The sequence below is a fragment of the Rutilus rutilus genome (assembly GCF_951802725.1).
Source record: "Rutilus rutilus genome assembly, chromosome: 17".
Classification (NCBI taxonomy): domain Eukaryota; kingdom Metazoa; phylum Chordata; class Actinopteri; order Cypriniformes; family Leuciscidae; genus Rutilus; species Rutilus rutilus.
This window is the reverse complement of record NC_140230.1, coordinates 15,134,738-15,154,848: the sequence shown is the minus strand read 5'-3', so window position 1 is coordinate 15,154,848 and position 20,111 is coordinate 15,134,738. Positions and strand designations below refer to the sequence as shown.

Here is a 20,111-nt window from a genome sequence, read left to right as displayed (position 1 = left end):
GCGAGCTGGGCCCGCAGGCTTTGGTGGCAGCGGTGCCTGTCGTTTTTTGGTTGGTATCTGGGGGCTTGCAGCAAAAGAGTGGGATAGTTTGGTTCCAGCATGCACCAGTTCTTCCATTCTCTGTGAGAAGCACAGTAGTGGCGATGCTGGGGAGAGAGAAAAGGTGTCTGGTGAAAGGGGCTGTTGCTCTGGTGTTATAGGAGGCTGTGATATGCTGTCCTGGCTTCCCTGGCTGTTTTGCAGGAAGTCGTCCTTGGGTGCTGAATCTTGAAGCAGTTCTAATGTGTCTGTCTGTGGTGAGCTCTGTGGGCACGGTTCAGCTGAGATTGAGTCCCTGAGCAGAGGTTGTTGTGGCGGAGTGGTGTTATCATTGTCCTTGTGTGATATGTCAACCGCATGTCCATTTTGCTGCTGAAGTGAAGTCCTGTGATCATTCATACTGTGTCCAGGTGTGTGTGTGCCATTCAGATTGAGTGGATTGGCACAAACTGCAGAAGGATGATTGAGGGAGAAGTAGAAATTGTCCTTTAACACTCTTGAACCAAGTTTGTTTGGGTGACGGCCATCCCGATGAAAAAGTTGTCTCTGACTCCAGAAAAGATTGAAATTGTCAATGAAGTTTACTCCTTTTATATTGCAGGTTTTTTGCAGCCATGTATTTAGCCCAAGCAACCGTGAAAACCTGTTTGTTCCTCTTGCTGGGAGTGGTCCACTGATGAATGTTTGAACTTTCAGTCTTTTAAGTGTTTCAAAAAGTTCATTGAAATCCTTCTTAAGGAGTTCTGACTGCTCTTTATGAATATCATTCTTCCCCACATGAATTATGAGTCGATTTGCAGTCTTATGTTTCATCAGAATGTTCTGAAGTTCCCTGTTTATATCAGAAGTTGTTGCTTGTGGAAGGCAGCACGTAGTTGTATCCCTGCCGCTGATGTTTCTGATTATCGAGTCCCCCACTATCAGAGTCCTGGGCTCGGCTGCGCTCTGAGCTGAGTGCCGCTGTCTGCTCGACCTTGAGCGCCAGTTAGCATCAGTGTTAGCTACTGGCCCATTCAGTCTGTGTTCGATCACATTCATCACATTTGGGGATTCCTCATTTACATTTATTAGTACTTCAAATCTGTTCTCAAGATGTATAGGCAGTGGTAGGAGACCAGTGTTTTCAATCCTTGTCAGAGCTGTATCTGGGGTAGAGCATGCTACTGCGGCAATATGTGAGGCTCGTGACAATCTGATGTCTCGAGTGCCTTTGGGTCTCGCTCCCTGTTTCTGCCATCGATTAGTAAGTCGATCGGCTTGTTTCTCTACCTGTCGAGGAGCACTAGTTTCATGGGACTCACCGGTATGCTGAGGGTGTCCATGACGAAGCTCTGTTGTGTGCTCCGTCTGGTTTGGTGGTCCTGTAAGTAATTTTGTTTCAAGAACTGCAATCCTTTGTAAAAGTCTGTGGCAGTTAGTGCAGCAAGTAGATTCTTGAACCTGAAGAGGCATTTTCTCTCTTATCCTTATGAATGTAGTTGTGTTTTCCTTTCCCGGAATGTAAGCTGGTCGGGTAAAAGAATTCTGCGTTTTTGTAGTAATCCAAACTTTGTTGTCTGAGCACTGTGCTGTTTGTTGAAGTTAAAATTAGGTGATTAAAGGAACTAAAATATAAAAATATAGGAGATAAAATGTAAAAGCGATAGAGCAAAGCGCGGAGCAGTAAGCAAGAGCGTCCGAACAGTGAATAATAAAAATATAATATTAAATATTCAATTATTGTAAATATAAAAATATTCAATTATTTCTATTGAATAAGAAAAAGAGATTATTTTTTACCGGTTCTGAAGCTGAGAAGAAGGAGGTAAATAGAGAGGTCAAGCGAGCCATAAAAAATGCCAAGCTGAAATTCAAGAACAAAGTGGAGCAGACCTTTAAAAAAGGGAACCTCCGTGCGGCTTGACAGGGCATCAAGAACATGGCAGCAGTGAACTCTGTCTCTTCCAGCCGTAAACACATCCAGGTAGCAGGAAGCAGCTCCACTTCACTCCCGAATGACTTCAACTCCTTCTATACTAGATTTGAAAAAGACAACAGCATCCAGCTAGAATCAATCATCTCCACTCTCAGAACGGATGACTACGGCCTCAACATCAACACATCAGAGGTGGTGAGTGCCCTCAAAAGGACGAAAAAGAACACAGCTCCAGGGCCAGATGACATCTGTGGGTGCTCTGGCACTGTGCTGAGCAGCTGGGAGGTGTGTTCCAGCATCTGTTCCAGGGCTCTTTGAACAGCAGCACAGTCCCCGCGATGTGAAAAAACTCAACAGTGATCCCCATCCACAAGAAGGGCACCACCAGGGTCCTGAATGACCTTAGACCAGTCGCTCTAACCTCCCTGGTCATGAAGGCCATGGAGAGGATCATCAAGGAGCACATCACCAAGGCAACTAGTTCGATGATGGATCCACTGCAGTTTGCTTATCAGGCTGGCAGGGGTGTCGATGATGCAAAAATATTCATCTTAAACATCATCCACAAGCACTTGGAAATACCAAACACCTCAGCCAGACTTCTCTTTGCAGACTTCTCATCAGCATTTAACACAATGCAACCACACATTTTGGCAGAGAAGCTCATCACACGCTTCCACCTCAACCACCAACTCATCCTGTGGATTATAGATTTCCTCACCAACAGATCACAGAGGGTGTTGGTGAACCACACCTTATCCGACAACCTCTTCACCTCCACGGGCTCTCCACAAGGCTATGTCCTCTCTCCACTTCTCTTTATCCTCTACACTGATGACTGTAGATCCACCCAGCCAAATTGCCACTGTGTGAAATTTGCTGATGACACAATCCTCCTGTCTCTGCTTTCTAGTAATACACAACATCACAGCCCAGCCCTGCAGGACTTTTTAGTTTGGTGCGAAAAGTCTTGTCTCGAGCTGAACACAGATAAAACTAAAGATATGATTGTAACTTTCTCACCCAAACAGAGACAATTAGTTGAGGCTGTCACCACTATTATCCAGCAGGAGCCAGTGGAGATAGTGGAGACATATAAATACCTGGGATCAACTTTTGTCAACCTGCTAAGGTTTTCCACTAACATAGAGGAGATCCTTAAAAAGTGTCATCAGAGACAATATCTACTTAGGAAGCTGAAGTCATTTGGGGTTAACAAAGTCATTCTTAACACATTCTACTATGCTTTTATTGAAAATGTAATAACCTTCTCATTCATTAGCTGGTTTCACTCCATCACCCTGCAAAACAGAAACCGCCTGTTGAGTGTGGTTAAGGTCTGTTAAAAAATCATTGATCAGCCCGTCCGAACTCTCACTGCCTTATGTGACCAACAGACTGTAAAGGTGGCACGCAGGATTATTAATGACCCCTCTCACATCCTGTTTTCGGAGTTTGAGTGGCTACCCTCGGGATGTAGACTCCATTGTCCGCTTTGTCAGAAACAGAGGAGGAAAGTAACCAGCTTATGAACGTTAATAGGAACAAATTTTTTTTTTGTGCCTGTGTAAGCTACTGTAATGTGCCCTTTTAATTTCCCCCTGGGGACAAATAAAGTGCTTTGAATTGAATTGACCTGTTCAATTTCTCATTAATGCAATTATCTAATCAACCAATCACATGGTTATTGGTGACATGATAACATGGTGTCATGATGGTGACATTGGTTATTGTTACATGGTTGCTTCAATGCATTTAGGGGTGTGGTCCTGGTCAAGACAATCTCCTGAACTCCAAACTGAATGTCAGAATGGGAAAGAAAGGTGATTTAAGCAATTTTGAGCGTGGCATGGTTGTTGGTGCCAGACGGGCCGGTCTGAATATTTCACAATCTGCTCAGTTACTGGGATTTTCACGCACAACCATTTCTAGGGTTTACAAAGAATGGTGTGAAAAGGGAAAAACATCCAGTATGTGGCAGTCCTGTGGGCGAAAATGCCTTGTTGATGCTAGAGGTCAGAGGAGAATTGGGCGACTGATTCAAGCTGATAGAAGAGCAACTTTGACTGAAATAACCACTCGTTACAACTGAAGTATGCAGCAAAGCATTTGTGAAGCCACAACACGCACAACCTTGAGGCGGATGGGCTACAACAGCAGAAGACCCCACCGGGTACCACTCATCTCCACTACAAATAGGAAAAAGAGGCTACAATTTGCACAAGCTCACCAAAATTGGACAGTTGAAGACTGGAAAAATGTTGCCTGGTCTGATGAGTCTCGATTTCTGGTGAGACATTCAGATGGTAGAGTCAGAATTTGGCGTAAACAGAATGAGAACATGGATCCATCATGCCTTGTTACCACTGTGCAGGCTGGTGGTGGTGGTGTAATGGTGTGGGGGATGTTTTCTTGGCACACTTTAGGCCCCTTAGTGCCAATTGGGCATCGTTTAAATGTCACAGCCTACCTGAGCATTGTTTCTGACCATGTCCATCCCTTTATGATCATCATGTACCCATCCTCTGATGGCTACTTCCAGCAGGATAATGCACCATGTCACAAAGCTCGAATCATTTCAAATTGGTTTCTTGAACATGACAATGAGTTCACTGTACTAAAATGGCCCCCACAGTCACCAGATCTCAACCCAATAGAGCATCTTTGGGATGTGGTGGAACGGGAGTTTCGTGCCCTGGATGTGCATCCCACAAATCTCCATCAACTGCAAGATGCTATCCTATCAATATGGGCCAACATTTCTAAAGAATGCTTTCAGCACCTTGTTGAATCAATGCCACGTAGAATTAAGGCAGTTCTGAAGGCGAAAGGGGGTCAAACACAGTATTAGTATGGTGTTCCTAATAATCCTGCTATTGCTATTTAGTATGAAAGTGGCCATAATTGGTCTGATTTTGTATAGGACATGTATTGGCCTTACATGAAACACAGAAGGTAATTCTGACCGATTTAAGTAAGGAAGATGGTTGCTGTATATCAAGCATGCAGGTTTTTTTCATATGGACAAGAACAGACAGAAACCCAGCCTGAAAGTCCCTCTGCTGCCGTCTGCTTTCTTCAGCTTCTGACTGCAGGAATGCCAACTCCTGCCTCATCATCTCTGTTTCCTCAGCCTGGCTCTCAAGTAACAGCTGCATATATTTGTCACGCTGTTCTTGTCCAAGCTGCAGGGCGGCCTGGTTAGCATCTTCCATGTCCCTCAGCGCATCAAGGACGTCACAATCCCTTTTCCTCTTACCTAAGTGAAGAAACACATGACAATAAATACACATGCCTACCCTGAAACAATAAAACCATAAAACAATTATTTTAAGTGTTTTCACTAAAAGTCTTACATTTTAAACTTGTGTTGGGCCATCATCCTCCATATTTTTTATTTAAGTTAAGCCGTTTAAGTTTACAATAAACAAATAACACAATGACCCCACACCATTAGGATTACAATTAGGTCAGTTTTGAAGTATAATTTGTCAACAGACAACATTGTTTTATACCTCGGCGTGTGTGCGTTTCAGCGGGAGACATGGGACGAGGGCTACTGGTGATTGCAGGGGAAAACACACTGGTCTCCGTTGGCTGCAAATCATTGGGGCCATTCATTTAATCTGTAAAAACACGTTGAAAAAAGTTAGTTTGTTTTATCACTGCAACGAGTTTAAGACAATATCATATAGATGTGATATTTTTTACCTTCAACCGACTGGTCCTCAGATTCCTGAAGTGATTCCAACAATGCAATTGCTGAGTCTTTTGTCACCGCTGCTCCAGAAAAGGCCGGCCTGTGTCCCAGCAACGCATCCAGGCGGTCAAGCCACTTGTTGGTACGCCGATCAGATCCACTTCTATTGTTGTGATCCTTTAATTTCTTGTTAAGCTTGTTTTAATTTTTTTAACTTCTCTCTGCACTGTTTTCCAGTGTGAACAATGCACCAGCTCGCATAACCGACTCGATATTTTCAGGTATACCTTTTCATTGCGGATTGCCGTTTCCAGTTCCCGCTGGATTTCTTCTTCTGCAAATACGCTTATTAAAGCCTGGACCTCCTCGTCGGTCCAGCGGTCGTATTTTTTATTAAATTCCATATTGACAACTTATTGCACGAAGACAACAGACAACTCTTACTGCACGAAGCCAAGAACCGCAATTTAAAAAAATGGCGGTCTAAAATAAAATGCTGCGTGGAACTCAACCAATCAGCATGTTCAGCGCACAAGTCCCACCCCCTTAAAAAAGTACTACCTCGCCAGCAGGGACTTTCTGAGGGGGAAATATTTACCCAGAACTTCATTTAGACCCTGGTTGCTGCGGTGTAAACACACGAGTACCACCCCAAATTTCCTAGTTCCTGGGTAAAGTTCCTGCGGTGGAAACACGGCTTAACACTTGATGGCTGCTCTGTCAAGTCTTCGTCGTCGGTTAGGAACCTGGGTGTGCTCTTTGATGCCAATCTTCCAAAGTCACGTGTCTAGTATCTGTAAAACCTAGGGGTGTGAACCGACACTGGTCTCACGGTTCGGTTCGATTACGATTATCATGTCATCGATTCAGTTCAATTCGATATCGCGATGCACCGCATCCTCAATTTTAAATTTTACTTCAAAAGTGATGTGTGCGCGTGCTCGCCTGTTCGGGAAGTCGCAGTGACAGAAACAGTGACATTCCAGACAGTTTAAGTTTCAAGGGAGTAAAGCTTGTTTATGGCATTAAGAAAAGGAAAATCTGTCAAATAAATGTTGTTTTAAAGAAATGTTCATTTAAAAGCAGCGCTCATTAATCAGTGTATTATGTTACCATTAAAGATGCGCGCATCAACCGTCGCCGAGTCCGCTGTTGAAGGTGACGATCATCCATTTATAATCACGCGTAACACAGAATAATTGTAATTTGGCCATCGGGTGCGGATACTTAAATCAGCGAAAATTGGGGCGGGTGGATGATTTATTTTTGGCTACAGATTCGGGTGACGTTGGAGCTCATCCGCACATCTCTAAAGCAGTCAGACTCTGCCAGTCGGAAACAGCTCGGGGTGAAAACGGCTAACGTGGTTTATCAAGTTAATGGTATTACCTCCTGCATATTCAATTTGTGCGTGACATGAGCGCACACAGGTCTTCTGCAGGCCGTGCTTACCAGGTTGTTCATAAAAGCCGAAATGTCCCCAGATGTAGGCTTTTAAAGTAGTGGGAGCATTTTTTATTTTCTCGCACTCGCGTCTCACCTCCCTCTGCCATTGAATGCTACCGCGACAAATTACGTCAGAAAAGCATCAGTACATTATAATCGGTTATGGTCTATTAATGAACCGATACCGAATCGTCCTTGTCTGCATCGTGATGCATCGTAGAAACGATACATTTTTACACCCCTAGTAAAACCGCATCTAAATTACGTCATATGCTCTCAATGACAAATGCGGAACAGTTAGTTAATGCGTTCATGACATCAAGGCTAGATTATTGTAATGCTATTATGGGTGGTTGTCCTGCACGCTTAATAAACAAACTACAGCTGGTCCAAAACGCAGCAGCTAGAGTTCCTACCAGAACCAGGAAGTATGACCATATTAGTCCTGTTCTGTCAACACTGCATTGGCTCCCTATTAAATATTGTATACATTTTAAAATACTGCTGATTACTTAAAGCATTACAGTAAATGGTTTAGCTCCCCAGTACTTGAGCGAGCTCTTAACGCATTATAGTCCGTCACGTCTATTGCGATCTCAAAATTCCGGCCAGTTGATAATACCTAGAATATCAAAATCGACTGCTGGCGGTAGATCCTTTTCCTATTTAGCACCAAAACTTTGGAACAGTCTTCCTAACATTGTCCGGGAAGCAGACACACTCTGTCAGTTAAAATCTAGACTAAAAACACATCTCTCAGACCTAGCATACACATAACACATTACAGACTTCTATAATTCAATGTTAGGCTGCATAGATTATGTCAGCCGGAACCGGGAACACTTCCCATAAATCCTGATGTACTTGTTACATCATAAGAAGGATGGCGTCTACGCTAATATTTAGTCTCTCTGTTTATCCTGAGGTTTACCGCAGTCCGCCGGATCCAGATCTGATGAAGGACCTGCGCCTGGACACGACGACAACGTAGTCCTGAAGTCTCAACTAGTCTCTCCCAACTAGTCTAACTTTAACTGGACAATAACTTTATTCTAGAGCTGCTGTAAAACCAAAACAATCTGTTACTTTAATTTCCTATTATCACTGTAAAGCTGCTTTGAAACAATCTATATTGTTAAAAGCGCTATATAAATGAAGGTGACTTGACTAGATTACTAATGTATCCCCCGTTCCCGGAATGAGGGAATGGATACGTTTCGCTCCGTCACCACAATCCCTGTGCAACTGCTGAACGGCCTGGACACCGTCTCGGCTCCTCAGCAAAAACTTGAATGAGTGAGTGCTGCACACTTCCTTGTATACACGTGGCACGGAGAGTGGTTTGCAATGCAAATCTCACTCACCAATGTCCATTTGCTTGTTTTGTAACCATTCGAAGTGATTGGGCTCTCAGGCGAGATTTGTCACTGACTTAACGGTTTTGTTCTTTTTCTCCAATTTTCAATGACATTTTTGCTTCAAATAAAAGTTTGTGATGTTGTGATTCACCTCACAGCTGGTTGGCATTGTTTATGTCTTATAACACGTAAACAAAAAAATACTTCTGGAACAAAATGCAGCTGAAAAAGTGGGCGGGAAATAATGCACTATTGTGATTGTTTTGAAGATACGTACATTAAAATGCTTTGTAAGCAAGTTTATTTTAAGACATGATAACAGAAAAGCATATGCATGTCGTACAGGTTTATAGTTATCATAATCTGTAGCTTAAAAAGATGAGCTTTATTTACAAAAGCTGGTTTACAATTTAGGGATGCATGTAGATTCCTCCTCGGCTGTAGTTACATGTGGAATTATTCAATTCCCCAAATTTCAGTTCAGACTACACACCCATCAACTTGGTACTTTTTCACAAAATCATTCTGTTCCGTGCAGTAAATCCTATTGACTGCTTCTTGGCATGTTGAGGTTGATAGCTTCTGCTCAACCCATGTCTTTGAATCCAACAGGTACTGCATGCTGAGAGAGAAAGAGTTCATGTCTATTAGCTTTAAGGTCTTCTATATGCTAGTGCATCTGTTTTCAAGGTTTGTGATGCCAATTTTGCCAAAGACCCTGAAATATAATAATCTAAATGCAAGGGATCCTACATTTTTCATGTATAGGCAGCTACTGTATATTTTCAAGTATAAAGTTATTTTCTTAATATTATTGTATTAAGTTATTTTCTAGTATTAAAGCAGATCTGAATTTGTTACATGTACACTACCTTTCAAAAGTTTGGGGTCAGTACAATTTTTAGAAAATGTTTTTTATGTTCACCAAGACTGCATTATATTGCTGTGAGTTTGTGGAAACATACATATTTTTATTTAAAAAAAAATTCTGGTGATACATATTTTCAGGATTCTTTAACGAATAGTTCAATAGAACAGCATTTATTTGGAATCATTTTTTTGTAACCTTTGCAGTCACTTCTGATCAATGTAATACATCCTTGCTAAAAGTATTATTATTATTATTATTATTATTATTATTGTTAAAAAAAAATAATTACTGATTAATGGTAGGCTAGTGTATAAACCAGAAAAGTATGGAAACTATTTAAATTAATTATATTATTTTTAGTGCCGTCAACGTTAACGCGTTAAAGGAGAACTCCGGTCAATTTTAACATTGAGCTCATTTTTTTGTACATTTGGAGTGCTGTCAATACAGAGAACAACGACAAAAATCGGTGTTGCCTACACCGAGTTATTCTATTTTTAAAATTTGCACCCTGTTGACTTCAATGGGGCAAGTAGTAAACCTGCTTTTAGCCTCTTAACATCCTTGATGTGTCATTACAAGTGCACAGAAAATGTGAGTGATTCCTTCTGAGTGAACACGAGTGAATCTGACTGCAGTAGATGTGAAAGATATGTATAAAAATGATGTTATTTAAGCCAGCGCAAATACCTGTGTTTACATCCTGTTTTCGGTTGTAGTCCAAAGTAGTCGATTGCCGAGTTCACGCGCATAGGTTTAGTTGCTATGATCACGCGCGTGAACTCGACATATTTTATCGTTTGCTCTTATATTGTCAGCTTGCAGTTAATTTATAAAAAGTGCTGGAGCTTGACCAATATGCATTTCTAACTGCCTAATGTCTCCTTAATACAACACATATAAAGTTAAATGGAAAATCTCAGATTTTTTTTAGGGAAACTGTGAAGTCTCAAAGGCACTTTATGGTGATTTTGACCCATAACTCGTCTGAAAGAAAAATGTCATATACGCCTAGGATGGCTTCAGGGTGAGTAAATCATGGGCTAATTTTAACTTTTGGGTGAACTATCCCTTTAACGCAGCATCCATTTTTTGTCATCCTTTGGCAAGCTTTACGTTATATGATCACGATCTTATTCACGCAAACGCTTTTAAAGAGTGACAGTACAAAAGAGAGCGCGCTGTCTGTGAATGCCATGTCTCTTTCTCTTTCGCGCTTGAACGAACAGTAATACTCACATTAATGCCAAAATGTCAGTTTTGTCGAGTATCCACATAAGAGCAGTCTTAAATGAACGTTAAGAGTTGTGAGAGAATGAGACGGGTGTGAGATCTTAGCGGCAGGTCTTAAAAAGTGACAGCAACCACTAATGCTTTCTGTCAGTAAAGTTAATCAAAGAGCAAAGGTAACAGAGAAATTCACTCACTGCTCTTGACAAAAAAACTTATGTAGCTTTAATAAGGATTATCCTAATCTATATTTAATTTATAATTTATGCAGTGCAGATTGTTTGATAACTTTATTCAATTTCTGTATATTTCAGAGGGCACAGGTAAATATGATATTTATTATGGGTTTATGTGAGGATTATTTGAAGTTCACTTAAATTAAAAGTTGTTATATTTTTTGAAGCCTAATAAATGTAAAAAATAAAACGAGCACTTTACTGTATACAAAACTGTTTACAACACTAATGTTGAATGGCTATAATTAATGTTTTAAAATGTGGGAGACATCGAGACATCAGTAGCTGTATTAGTAACCTTCATTCATAAAAATATGCCATATGCCATATAAGTATTTAAAATATAGCATCTTTGTTGCTTCTACATTAATTTGGAGATTAACTGTGAAATTATTACATTATAAAATATATTAAAAACGTATAAAAACTTGTTTTTAATTGCGATTAATCGAGATTAATCACAGGAAAAAAAAAGTGTGATTAATCTATAATTATTATTTTTTTAATTAATTGACAGCACTAATTATTATATATATTAAGTGTATTAGAACTTTTCTAAATATCCAGACCGAAGAGCGAAATCATACCGAAATATGTCCCACCCAAACTTCACCTTTCAATAAGAAATACATCTTCTAAATGAAAAAATAAAAAATAACTTACTTTTCACTCGAGTCTTTGGTGGGGCCATCATTGCCCATGATGAGGTACGTCTCACCCTCTTTCAGCTCACCCTTGCAGTGCTTTCTCTTGGCAAACACCCGTGTGCTGCCTGGGTTCACATCCAAGTCTCCCACTGAGGTTTAGAGGTTAAACTCTTAATTTAGTTGAGCATTTATAAAATAACAAGCTCAGCACAGTGTCCTTTCTTCATTTATTTTTAAAATGCTCCTGACATTATCTGTATTGCTCGTAATTAATGTAATGCATGTGACACTAATGAACTTGCTATTATTTATAGGGAAAATAATAACAAAATATTTACTTACTGTATTTGAGGACCACCTTTACAGATGTTGAATAAAAGATAAAGTTGCTCTCTTCAGTAACTGAATCCACAATGACTTCAAATGCTGTTAGAAAAATAATATGCATTAGTAAAGGTCATATCTGCTTTAGTGAAAATATTTGACCCTCAAAAATCTTTTAGGTTTTGTTAATGTTTGCTTGTATAAATTTGGGGCACAAACCATAGTCAATGTTGGAGTAGTAACAAGCATACTCATATCTGTCCTTTTTTGTGATTTTCATCTCAGTTGTTTTCTTCTCAGAGAAACAATTCCCTGATGACACATAGACCATTAGATTTTATGATGGCATAAAAATCAAACCATTTCTACAATTAACAATCATTGGAGTGGTATAGATATGCTAACTGGTTTTAAAATGGGTGTAACTGATTCAATGGTAAACGAATTACTGAGAACCTACTTTCTGCACATTGGCACACATCATCTGAGCACAGGACCGAGACCATGTTGCTCCTCTTGGGGGCGCTGTACAGCACAGAGCATCTCCTGTCTGTGAAAACGATGGGGATTGATATTTACATCATTTACATCAGTGACAAAAAACTTTTGAATATCAAGTTTTTGGATATGTACTCCATATTCATGTTGGTTTCAAATGGTTTTAAAAACTTTTACACCATTTTAAAGAAAAATTTTGATGTAATAACTCAAATATTGTGTTGTAACAATCAATTGAAAAGGAAATATTCTCTCTCTCACACACACACACTTCAAATGTTTCTTTTTTCATAATTTCCTAAAAAAAAAAACTAAAAAAACCCTGTTTACATATGAAAAATTTATGTTATCTTTTCAGAATTCAGCTCTTTAATACGATTTTATCTTCATTATTATGTCAAGACAGTTATAACACCTTGACATTTTGATATTATGCTCCCTTATTAAATATTTATCAAATTATATTTATCATGTCATTAACAGATAAATGTCACAGTCCAGTAAAATACTGTACATTTGAAGTGAAATGGAGGAACCGCTTGCCTGGTTCATAGTAATCATAAAATGTAGCAGGAGCTGGTTGAACTAATCCAATGGGCACACTTTGCTTGGCTCCGAATGCTATACAGGTCCCATCTTCATCTATCTGAGGGGTGAAGGAAATACAAGTTTGACTTTTTTTATTTTTTACTTTTTTTTATTTATTGGGAGATATGATTAATTATGACTGTGTTTGTGCTCATGTCACCTCATTGAAGTACAACAGCACTCTTCCACGTGTGAGCTCATAGTGAGAAATATATCTGTCAACCGGGTCTTTCAGCTGTTGGAAAGAATGTTACAGAAAATAAGAGAAAAGTAGAATCAACAGAAGAAACCAAAATGCAGAAAGACATTTCATAAGATACAGACAGATAAATATTAAAACAGAGGAAGTCTAGATTACACACTTTAAATTATAATAATATAAAGTTATATATAAACAAGTAATTAAATATATACATTTAATAAACAAATAATTATATATATATATATATATATATACACTGTATATATATATATATATATATATATAGATAGATATATAGATAGATAGATAGATAGATAGATAGATAGATAGATAGATAGATAGATAGATAGATAGATAGATAGATTTAATAAACTATTTAAACCTTTAAAGATTTCTATATATTTATTATAAAATATTTTAAATGAAAACATGCCAACAGGTTAATGAAAATATAATAATTATTTGAATTACTTATTTAAACAATTAATTAAAAATACTTTCAAAATGCCATGTAAGGTCAAAAGTCATTGGATAAGATTAGGGTTGACCTTTTCCAGATCTGTACTGATTGCATCAAAGCCACTAAGTAGAGTAATGTCAGCAATGGCCATTCCAGAGAGTTTCCTCCCCTGTGTGTGCCTGTGAGGGGACAGATGATTCTAATAAACCTTTAAAACAGCAGATTATGATTAAGACAAATGATGTTTGTCAGAAGTATCTTTTTCTCACCTGACACACACCGTATAGACCACATCATTTTGCATGTTTTGCATGGAGTCTCTTCTTTGTCTCTTCTTTGTCTCAGTCTTCTCAGTGACCGTCTCATCTGACTTTTTAGAGTGCTCTTTTCCCTTCTGCCCTTCTGACTTTTTAGAGTGCTCTTTTCCCTTTCGCTCTTCTGAATTTTTAGTGTGATCTTTTCCCTTTCGCTCTTCTGAATTTTTAGAGTGATCTTTTCCCTTTCGCTCTTCTGAATTTTTAGAGTGATCTTTTCCCTTCTGCCCTTCTGACTTTTTAGAGTGATCTTCTTCCTTTTGCTCTTCTGAATTTTTAGAGTGATCTTTTCCCTTTCGCTCTTCTGATGTTTTAGAGTGATCTTTTCCCTTCCGCTCTTCAGAATTTTTAGAGTGATCTTTTCCCTTTCGCTCTTCAGAATTTTTAGAGTGATCTTTTCCCTTTCGCTCTTCAGAATTTTTAGAGTGATCTTTTCCCTTCCGCTCTTCAGAATTTTTAGAGTGATCATCTCCCTTTCGCTCTTCTGAATTTTTAGAGTGCTCTTTTCCCTTTCGCTCTTCTGAATTTTTAGAGTGATCTTTTCCCTTTCGCTCTTCAGAATTTTTAGAGTGATCTTTTCCCTTCTGCCCTTCTGACTTTTTAGACAGATCTTCTTCCTTTTGCTCTTCTGAATTTTTAGAGTGATCTTTTCCCTTTCGCTCTTCTGAATTTTTAGAGTGATCTTTTCCCTTTCGCTCTTCTGGTGTTTTAGAGTGATCTTTTCCCTTCCGCTCTTCTGATGTTTTAGAGTGATCTTTTCCCTTCCGCTCTTCAGAATTTTTAGAGTGATCTTTTCCCTTCCGCTCTTCAGAATTTTTAGAGTGATCTTTTCCCTTTCGCTCTTCAGAATTTTTAGAGTGATCTTTTCCCTTTCGCTCTTCAGAATTTTTAGAGTGATCTTTTCCCTTTCGCTCTTCAGAATTTTTAGTGTGATCTTTTCCCTTCCGCTCTTCTGAATTTTTAGAGTGATCTTTTCCCTTCCGCTCTTCTGAATTTTTAGAGTGATCTTTTCCCTTCCGCTCTTCTGAATTTTTAGAGTGATCTACTCCCTTCCGCTCTTCAGAATTTTTAGTGTGATCTTTTCCCTTTCGCTCTTCAGAATTTTTAGAGTGATCTTTTCCCTTTCGCTCTTCAGAATTTTTAGAGTGATCTTTTCCCTTTCGCTCTTCAGAATTTTTAGTGTGATCTTTTCCCTTCCGCTCTTCTGAATTTTTAGAGTGATCTTTTCCCTTTCGCTCTTCAGAATTTTTAGAGTGATCTTTTCCCTTTCGCTCTCCTGACTTTTTAGAGTGATCTTTTCCCTTTCGCTCTTCTGACTTTTTAGAGTGATCTTTTCCCTTCCGCTCTTCAGAATTTTTAGAGTGATCTTTTCCCTTCTGCCCTTCTGACTTTTTAGAGTGATCTACTCCCTTTCGCTCTTCTGAATTTTTAGAGTGATCTACTCCCTTTCGCTCTTCAGAATTTTTAGAGTGATCTTTTCCCTTCCGCTCTTCAGAATTTTTAGAGTGCTCTTTTCCCTTCCGCTCTTCTGAATTTTTAGAGTGCTCTTTTCCCTTTCGCTCTTCTGAATTTTTAGAGTGATCTACTCCCTTTCGCTCTTCAGAATTTTTAGAGTGATCTTCTCCCTTTCGCTCTTCTGACGTTTTAGAGTGATCTTCTCCCTTCCGCTCTTCAGAATTTTTAGAGTGCTCTTTTCCCTTCTGCCCTTCTGACTTTTTAGAGTGATCTACTCCCTTTCGCTCTTCTGAATTTTTAGAGTGATCTACTCCCTTTCGCTCTTCAGAATTTTTAGAGTGATCTTTTCCCTTTCGCTCTTCTGAATTTTTAGAGTGATCTTTTCCCTTTCGCTCTTCTGATGTTTTAGAGTGATCTTCTCCCTTCCGCTCTTCAGAATTTTTAGAGTGCTCTTTTCCCTTCCGCTCTTCTGAATTTTTAGAGTGATCTTTTCCCTTTCGCTCTTCAGAATTTTTAGAGTGATCTACTCCCTTCCGCTCTTCAGAATTTTTAGAGTGATCTTTTCCCTTCCGCTCTTCAGAATTTTTAGAGTGATCTACTCCCTTCCGCTCTTCTGAATTTTTAGAGTGATCTTTTCCCTTTCGCTCTTCTGACGTTTTAGAGTGATCTTCTCCCTTTCGCTCTTCTGACGTTTTAGAGTGATCTTCTCCCTTTCGCTCTTCAGAATTTTTAGAGTGATCTTTTCCCTTCTGCCCTTCTGACTTTTTAGAGTGATCTTTTCCCTTTCGCTCTTCTGACGTTTTAGAGTGATCTTCTCCCTTTCGCTCTTCTGACGTTTTAGAGTGATCTTTTCCCTTCCGCTCTTCAGAATTTTTAGAGTGATCTTTTCCCTTCTGCCCTTCTGACTTTTTAGAGTGATCTTTTCCCTTTCGCTCTTCTGACGTTTTAGAGTGATCTTCTCCCTTCCGCTCTTCAGAATTTTTAGAGTGATCTTTTCCCTTCTGCCCTTCTGACTTTTTAGAGTGATCTTTTCCCTTTCGCTCTTCTGATGTTTTAGAGTGATCTTTTCCCTTCCGCTCTTCAGAATTTTTAGAGTGATCTTTTCCCTTCTGCCCTTCTGACTTTTTAGAGTGATCTACTCCCTTTCGCTCTTCTGAATTTTTAGAGTGATCTACTCCCTTCCGCTCTTCAGAATTTTTAGAGTGATCTTTTCCCTTTCGCTCTTCTGAATTTTTAGAGTGATCTTTTCCCTTTCGCTCTTCTGATGTTTTAGAGTGATCTTTTCCCTTTCGCTCTTCTGAATTTTTAGAGTGATCTTTTCCCTTCCGCTCTTCAGAATTTTTAGAGTGCTCTTTTCCCTTCCGCTCTTCTGAATTTTTAGAGTGCTCTTTTCCCTTCCGCTCTTTTGAATTTTTAGAGTGATCTTTTCCCTTCCGCTCTTCAGAATTTTTAGAGTGATCTACTCCCTTCCGCTCTTCTGAATTTTTAGAGTGATCTTTTCCCCTCTGCCCTTCTGACTTTTTAGAGTGATCTTTTCCCTTTCGCTCTTCTGAATTTTTAGAGTGATCTTTGCCCTTTCGCTCTTCAGAATTTTTAGAGTGCTCTTTTCCCTTCCGCTCTTCAGAATTTTTAGAGTGATCTTTTCCCTTCCGCTCTTCAGAATTTTTAGAGTGCTCTTTTCCCCTCTGCCCTTCTGACTTTTTAGAGTGATCTTTGCCCTTCCGCTCTTCAGAATTTTTAGAGTGCTCTTTGGAATCAGAAGTTTCTCGTTCTTTAGCTAAAAATAGATTTTTGTAAGAATAATTGCACAGTTATTGCAGTCACATAATAAGTGAAAAATGAAAAAAGTGAAATGTAGTTAAATTAAGTCTCAATTTTGCCTTGGATAATTCATAACTCACTTGTGTATTCCACTTTTCCCTCTACAGTCACATGTATTGACAAATCAGCACAGCTGGAGTCTTCCTTAAGAGCATAATAAGTCTTTGCCACCTACAGTAACACAAATCCCCATGAAAGATAACACAGCTGTGGTATCCATTTATATATTTGGGGTCAGTAAGACTTTTTTTATGTTTTTGAAAGAAGTCTCTTACGCTCAACCAAGGCTGCATTTATTTGATAAAAATTCAGTAAAACAGTAATATTGTGAAATTTAAAAACAATTATTTGATCAAAATTCAGTAAAACAGTAATATTGTGAAATGTAAATATATATATATATATATATATATATATATATATATATATATATATATATATATATATATATATATATATATATATATATATATATATATATTTCTATTTGAATATTTTTTACAACTTAATTTATTCTTGTGATGGCAAAGCTAAATTTTAACAGCCATTACTCCAGTCTTCAGTGTCAGATGATCCTCCAGAAATCATTCAATGCAGATTTGGTGCTCAAGAAACATTTCTTATTATGGTAACACTTTAGTTTAGGGTCCAATTCTGACTGTTAACCTTTTGCTCATTAGCATGCATATTACTAGGATATTGGCTGTTTATTATTCCTTATAAAGTATGAACATATTCTACATCCTTTAATCCTACCCAGTACCTAAACCTTGCTAACTATTAATAAGCAATAATTAGTAGTTTATTGAGGCAAAAGTCATAGTTAATAGTTAGGTAATAGTGAGAATTGGACCCAACTGTGACCCTTATTATTATCAAAGTTGAAAAAAGTTGTGCTGCTCAATAATATTTTTGTGGTTATCGTGATAATCATTCTGTGATGAATAGAACGTTTTTATTTAAATAAAAAAATATTTTGTAACATTATAAATGCCTTTACTGTAGCTTTTGATCAATTTAATGCATCCTTGCTGAGTTTTTTCCCCCTTAAAACTCTCTCCATTTATGGAAATATTATTTAAATCGCTTACTTTCAGTTTAAATGTTCCTTCTCCAGAAAGGTGTACATCTATTCCCCTTCTGGCTAGTCTCTGGGAAGACAAAAGCGATAAGCAGAAAGATAAAGTAAAAAAAAAAAAAGAAGATAACTACAGTTAAGTCATGACTGTCAAAGGCATGTTCAGTTTGTTTTGGTTATCACTCATCACATGCGTTCCTTTGTTCTAGTTTCCCACCACTCATCAGTCACCATGGACACTAACACTTATCATCACATCTGTTCATCCTTTAGTTCAGTGGTTCCCAATTCCAGTCCTCGTGACCCACTGCTCTGCACATTTTGTATGTCTCCCTTATTTAACACACCTGAACCAGATCATCAGCTCATTAGGAGAGACTCCATGAACTGAACTGAGTGTGTCGGATAAGAGAGACCTACAAAATGTGCAGAGCAGTGGGTCACGAGGACTGGAATTGGGAACCACTGCTTTAGTTAATCATCTAGTTAATCATCTCTGTGAAACCAGAGCTTTCCCTACCCGGTGTTTTTTTTTTTTCCTTGTTCTAAAAAAGAATTACGTAAACACGGCGTTGTCTCAAGAAATATCTACACGAAACTAGGATAAGCTAATATTAAACTATAGCTTAAATGATTGACACCATTGCAGAGTCTTACATGCAGCAGAGTTTTTAGAGTCCCTCAAAGAATTTAAATATATTTCAAAATCTTTCTTAAAAATAAAAAAATAAATCGAAAATTAAAAATTTACACTTGTGAATATAAAATTTGGCAAGTTAAGAATAAATAAAAAAAATATATAAGGGTCTAATTTCAGAGACTCACCAAAAAACATTTTTTTTGGCTTATGCAGAAGTTTAAAGATAGATACCTTAACAAAATTTGAAAAGTCAACCCAGAAGATTTTGCAATATACATTGCCAAAATAAATGAATAATTGTCTCATCAACCTGATGACAAAAGGAGCACAATGGGGAAATACTATTATTAAATTTAGCACATTTATAATTAACTGGGTAGCAATTGTGAATAATTTTAATAGAGACTTCAACTACTTTATTAGATAAAAAGAGCCATAAATCTTCCCATACTATATCATCAAATTTGTTATCCCAAAAGCTTACACAAGCAGGTAAAGAAATCTGATCTCTGTTAAGAATTGAGCGAATTTTCTTGTTAGACAATCTGCTGAGAGGACATTGATCAACAAAAAGATTAGTGTTGTCAAATATAGGTGGAGAGCATAAAGGAACTTTAGGGCCAGGTTTGACTAAAGGTTTCACACAATCAGGAATTGCAAAAACAATGGCATATTCTCTTGGGGGGACTGGAAGAGAGAATTCTTGCATAAAGTGTTCATAAGAGAGCAGACACCTCTTTCATCTAAAAGTTGACTCACTAAAAGTATATTTTTATCAAACCAATTATTTAAAAAAAGAGATTTATTTTTATATTTAATATTTTGGTTGTTCAAGATAAAATAGCTGTGTGGAGAAAAAATATAATTATATATTAGGGAACAGCATATTAAAGCTTGTTTATGAAAACTAGAGTTAAAGGTATTTTAGAGATGTCATAGTTGCAGCGCAACAAAAAATGCAAACCTCCAACTGAACTGAAAATCTAATTTTGGATAATATTTCAAAAAGATGTAGGATTGTTAAAAAAATATATATTTTATCCACTTAACCTTGAAATAATTATTAAGAGTGGAAAAGTCCACTAAGTCAAAAACCACCCATTGTCCGATCAGCTATCATAACACTCTTTTTAATTAAATGAATCTTAGATTTCCAAACAAAGTTTACTATCATTTTGTCCAGCATTCTACAAATCTCCACAGAAACATCCAGAGCCATTGCAGGAGAGATAACCCGAGATAACCCATCTGCTTTGGAAAGCAACACTCCTGTTATAGACAGATCACGC

General features: G+C 38.1%; 1 protein-coding gene across 1 annotated transcript in view; it reads right to left on the bottom strand.

The window, feature by feature from the left end:
* Positions 1–8,723: 8,723 nt before the first annotated feature.
* The window catches only part of LOC311276380 (uncharacterized protein), a 77,244-nt gene continuing 65,856 nt past the window's right edge, over positions 8,724–20,111 (bottom strand). Inside the window, exons 31-41 of the mRNA XM_084386016.1 lie at positions 18,196–18,255; positions 17,185–17,275; positions 13,784–17,060; positions 13,603–13,693; positions 13,013–13,087; positions 12,808–12,910; positions 12,227–12,316; positions 11,986–12,078; positions 11,785–11,868; positions 11,459–11,591; positions 8,724–9,080 (exon numbers count right to left, since the gene is read on the bottom strand). Of these exons, the coding sequence (XP_084242142.1) occupies positions 8,939–9,080; positions 11,459–11,591; positions 11,785–11,868; positions 11,986–12,078; positions 12,227–12,316; positions 12,808–12,910; positions 13,013–13,087; positions 13,603–13,693; positions 13,784–17,060; positions 17,185–17,275; positions 18,196–18,255 (4,239 nt within the window). The 3' untranslated portion in view covers positions 8,724–8,938. The remainder of the gene's footprint in view (positions 9,081–11,458; positions 11,592–11,784; positions 11,869–11,985; positions 12,079–12,226; positions 12,317–12,807; positions 12,911–13,012; positions 13,088–13,602; positions 13,694–13,783; positions 17,061–17,184; positions 17,276–18,195; positions 18,256–20,111) is intronic.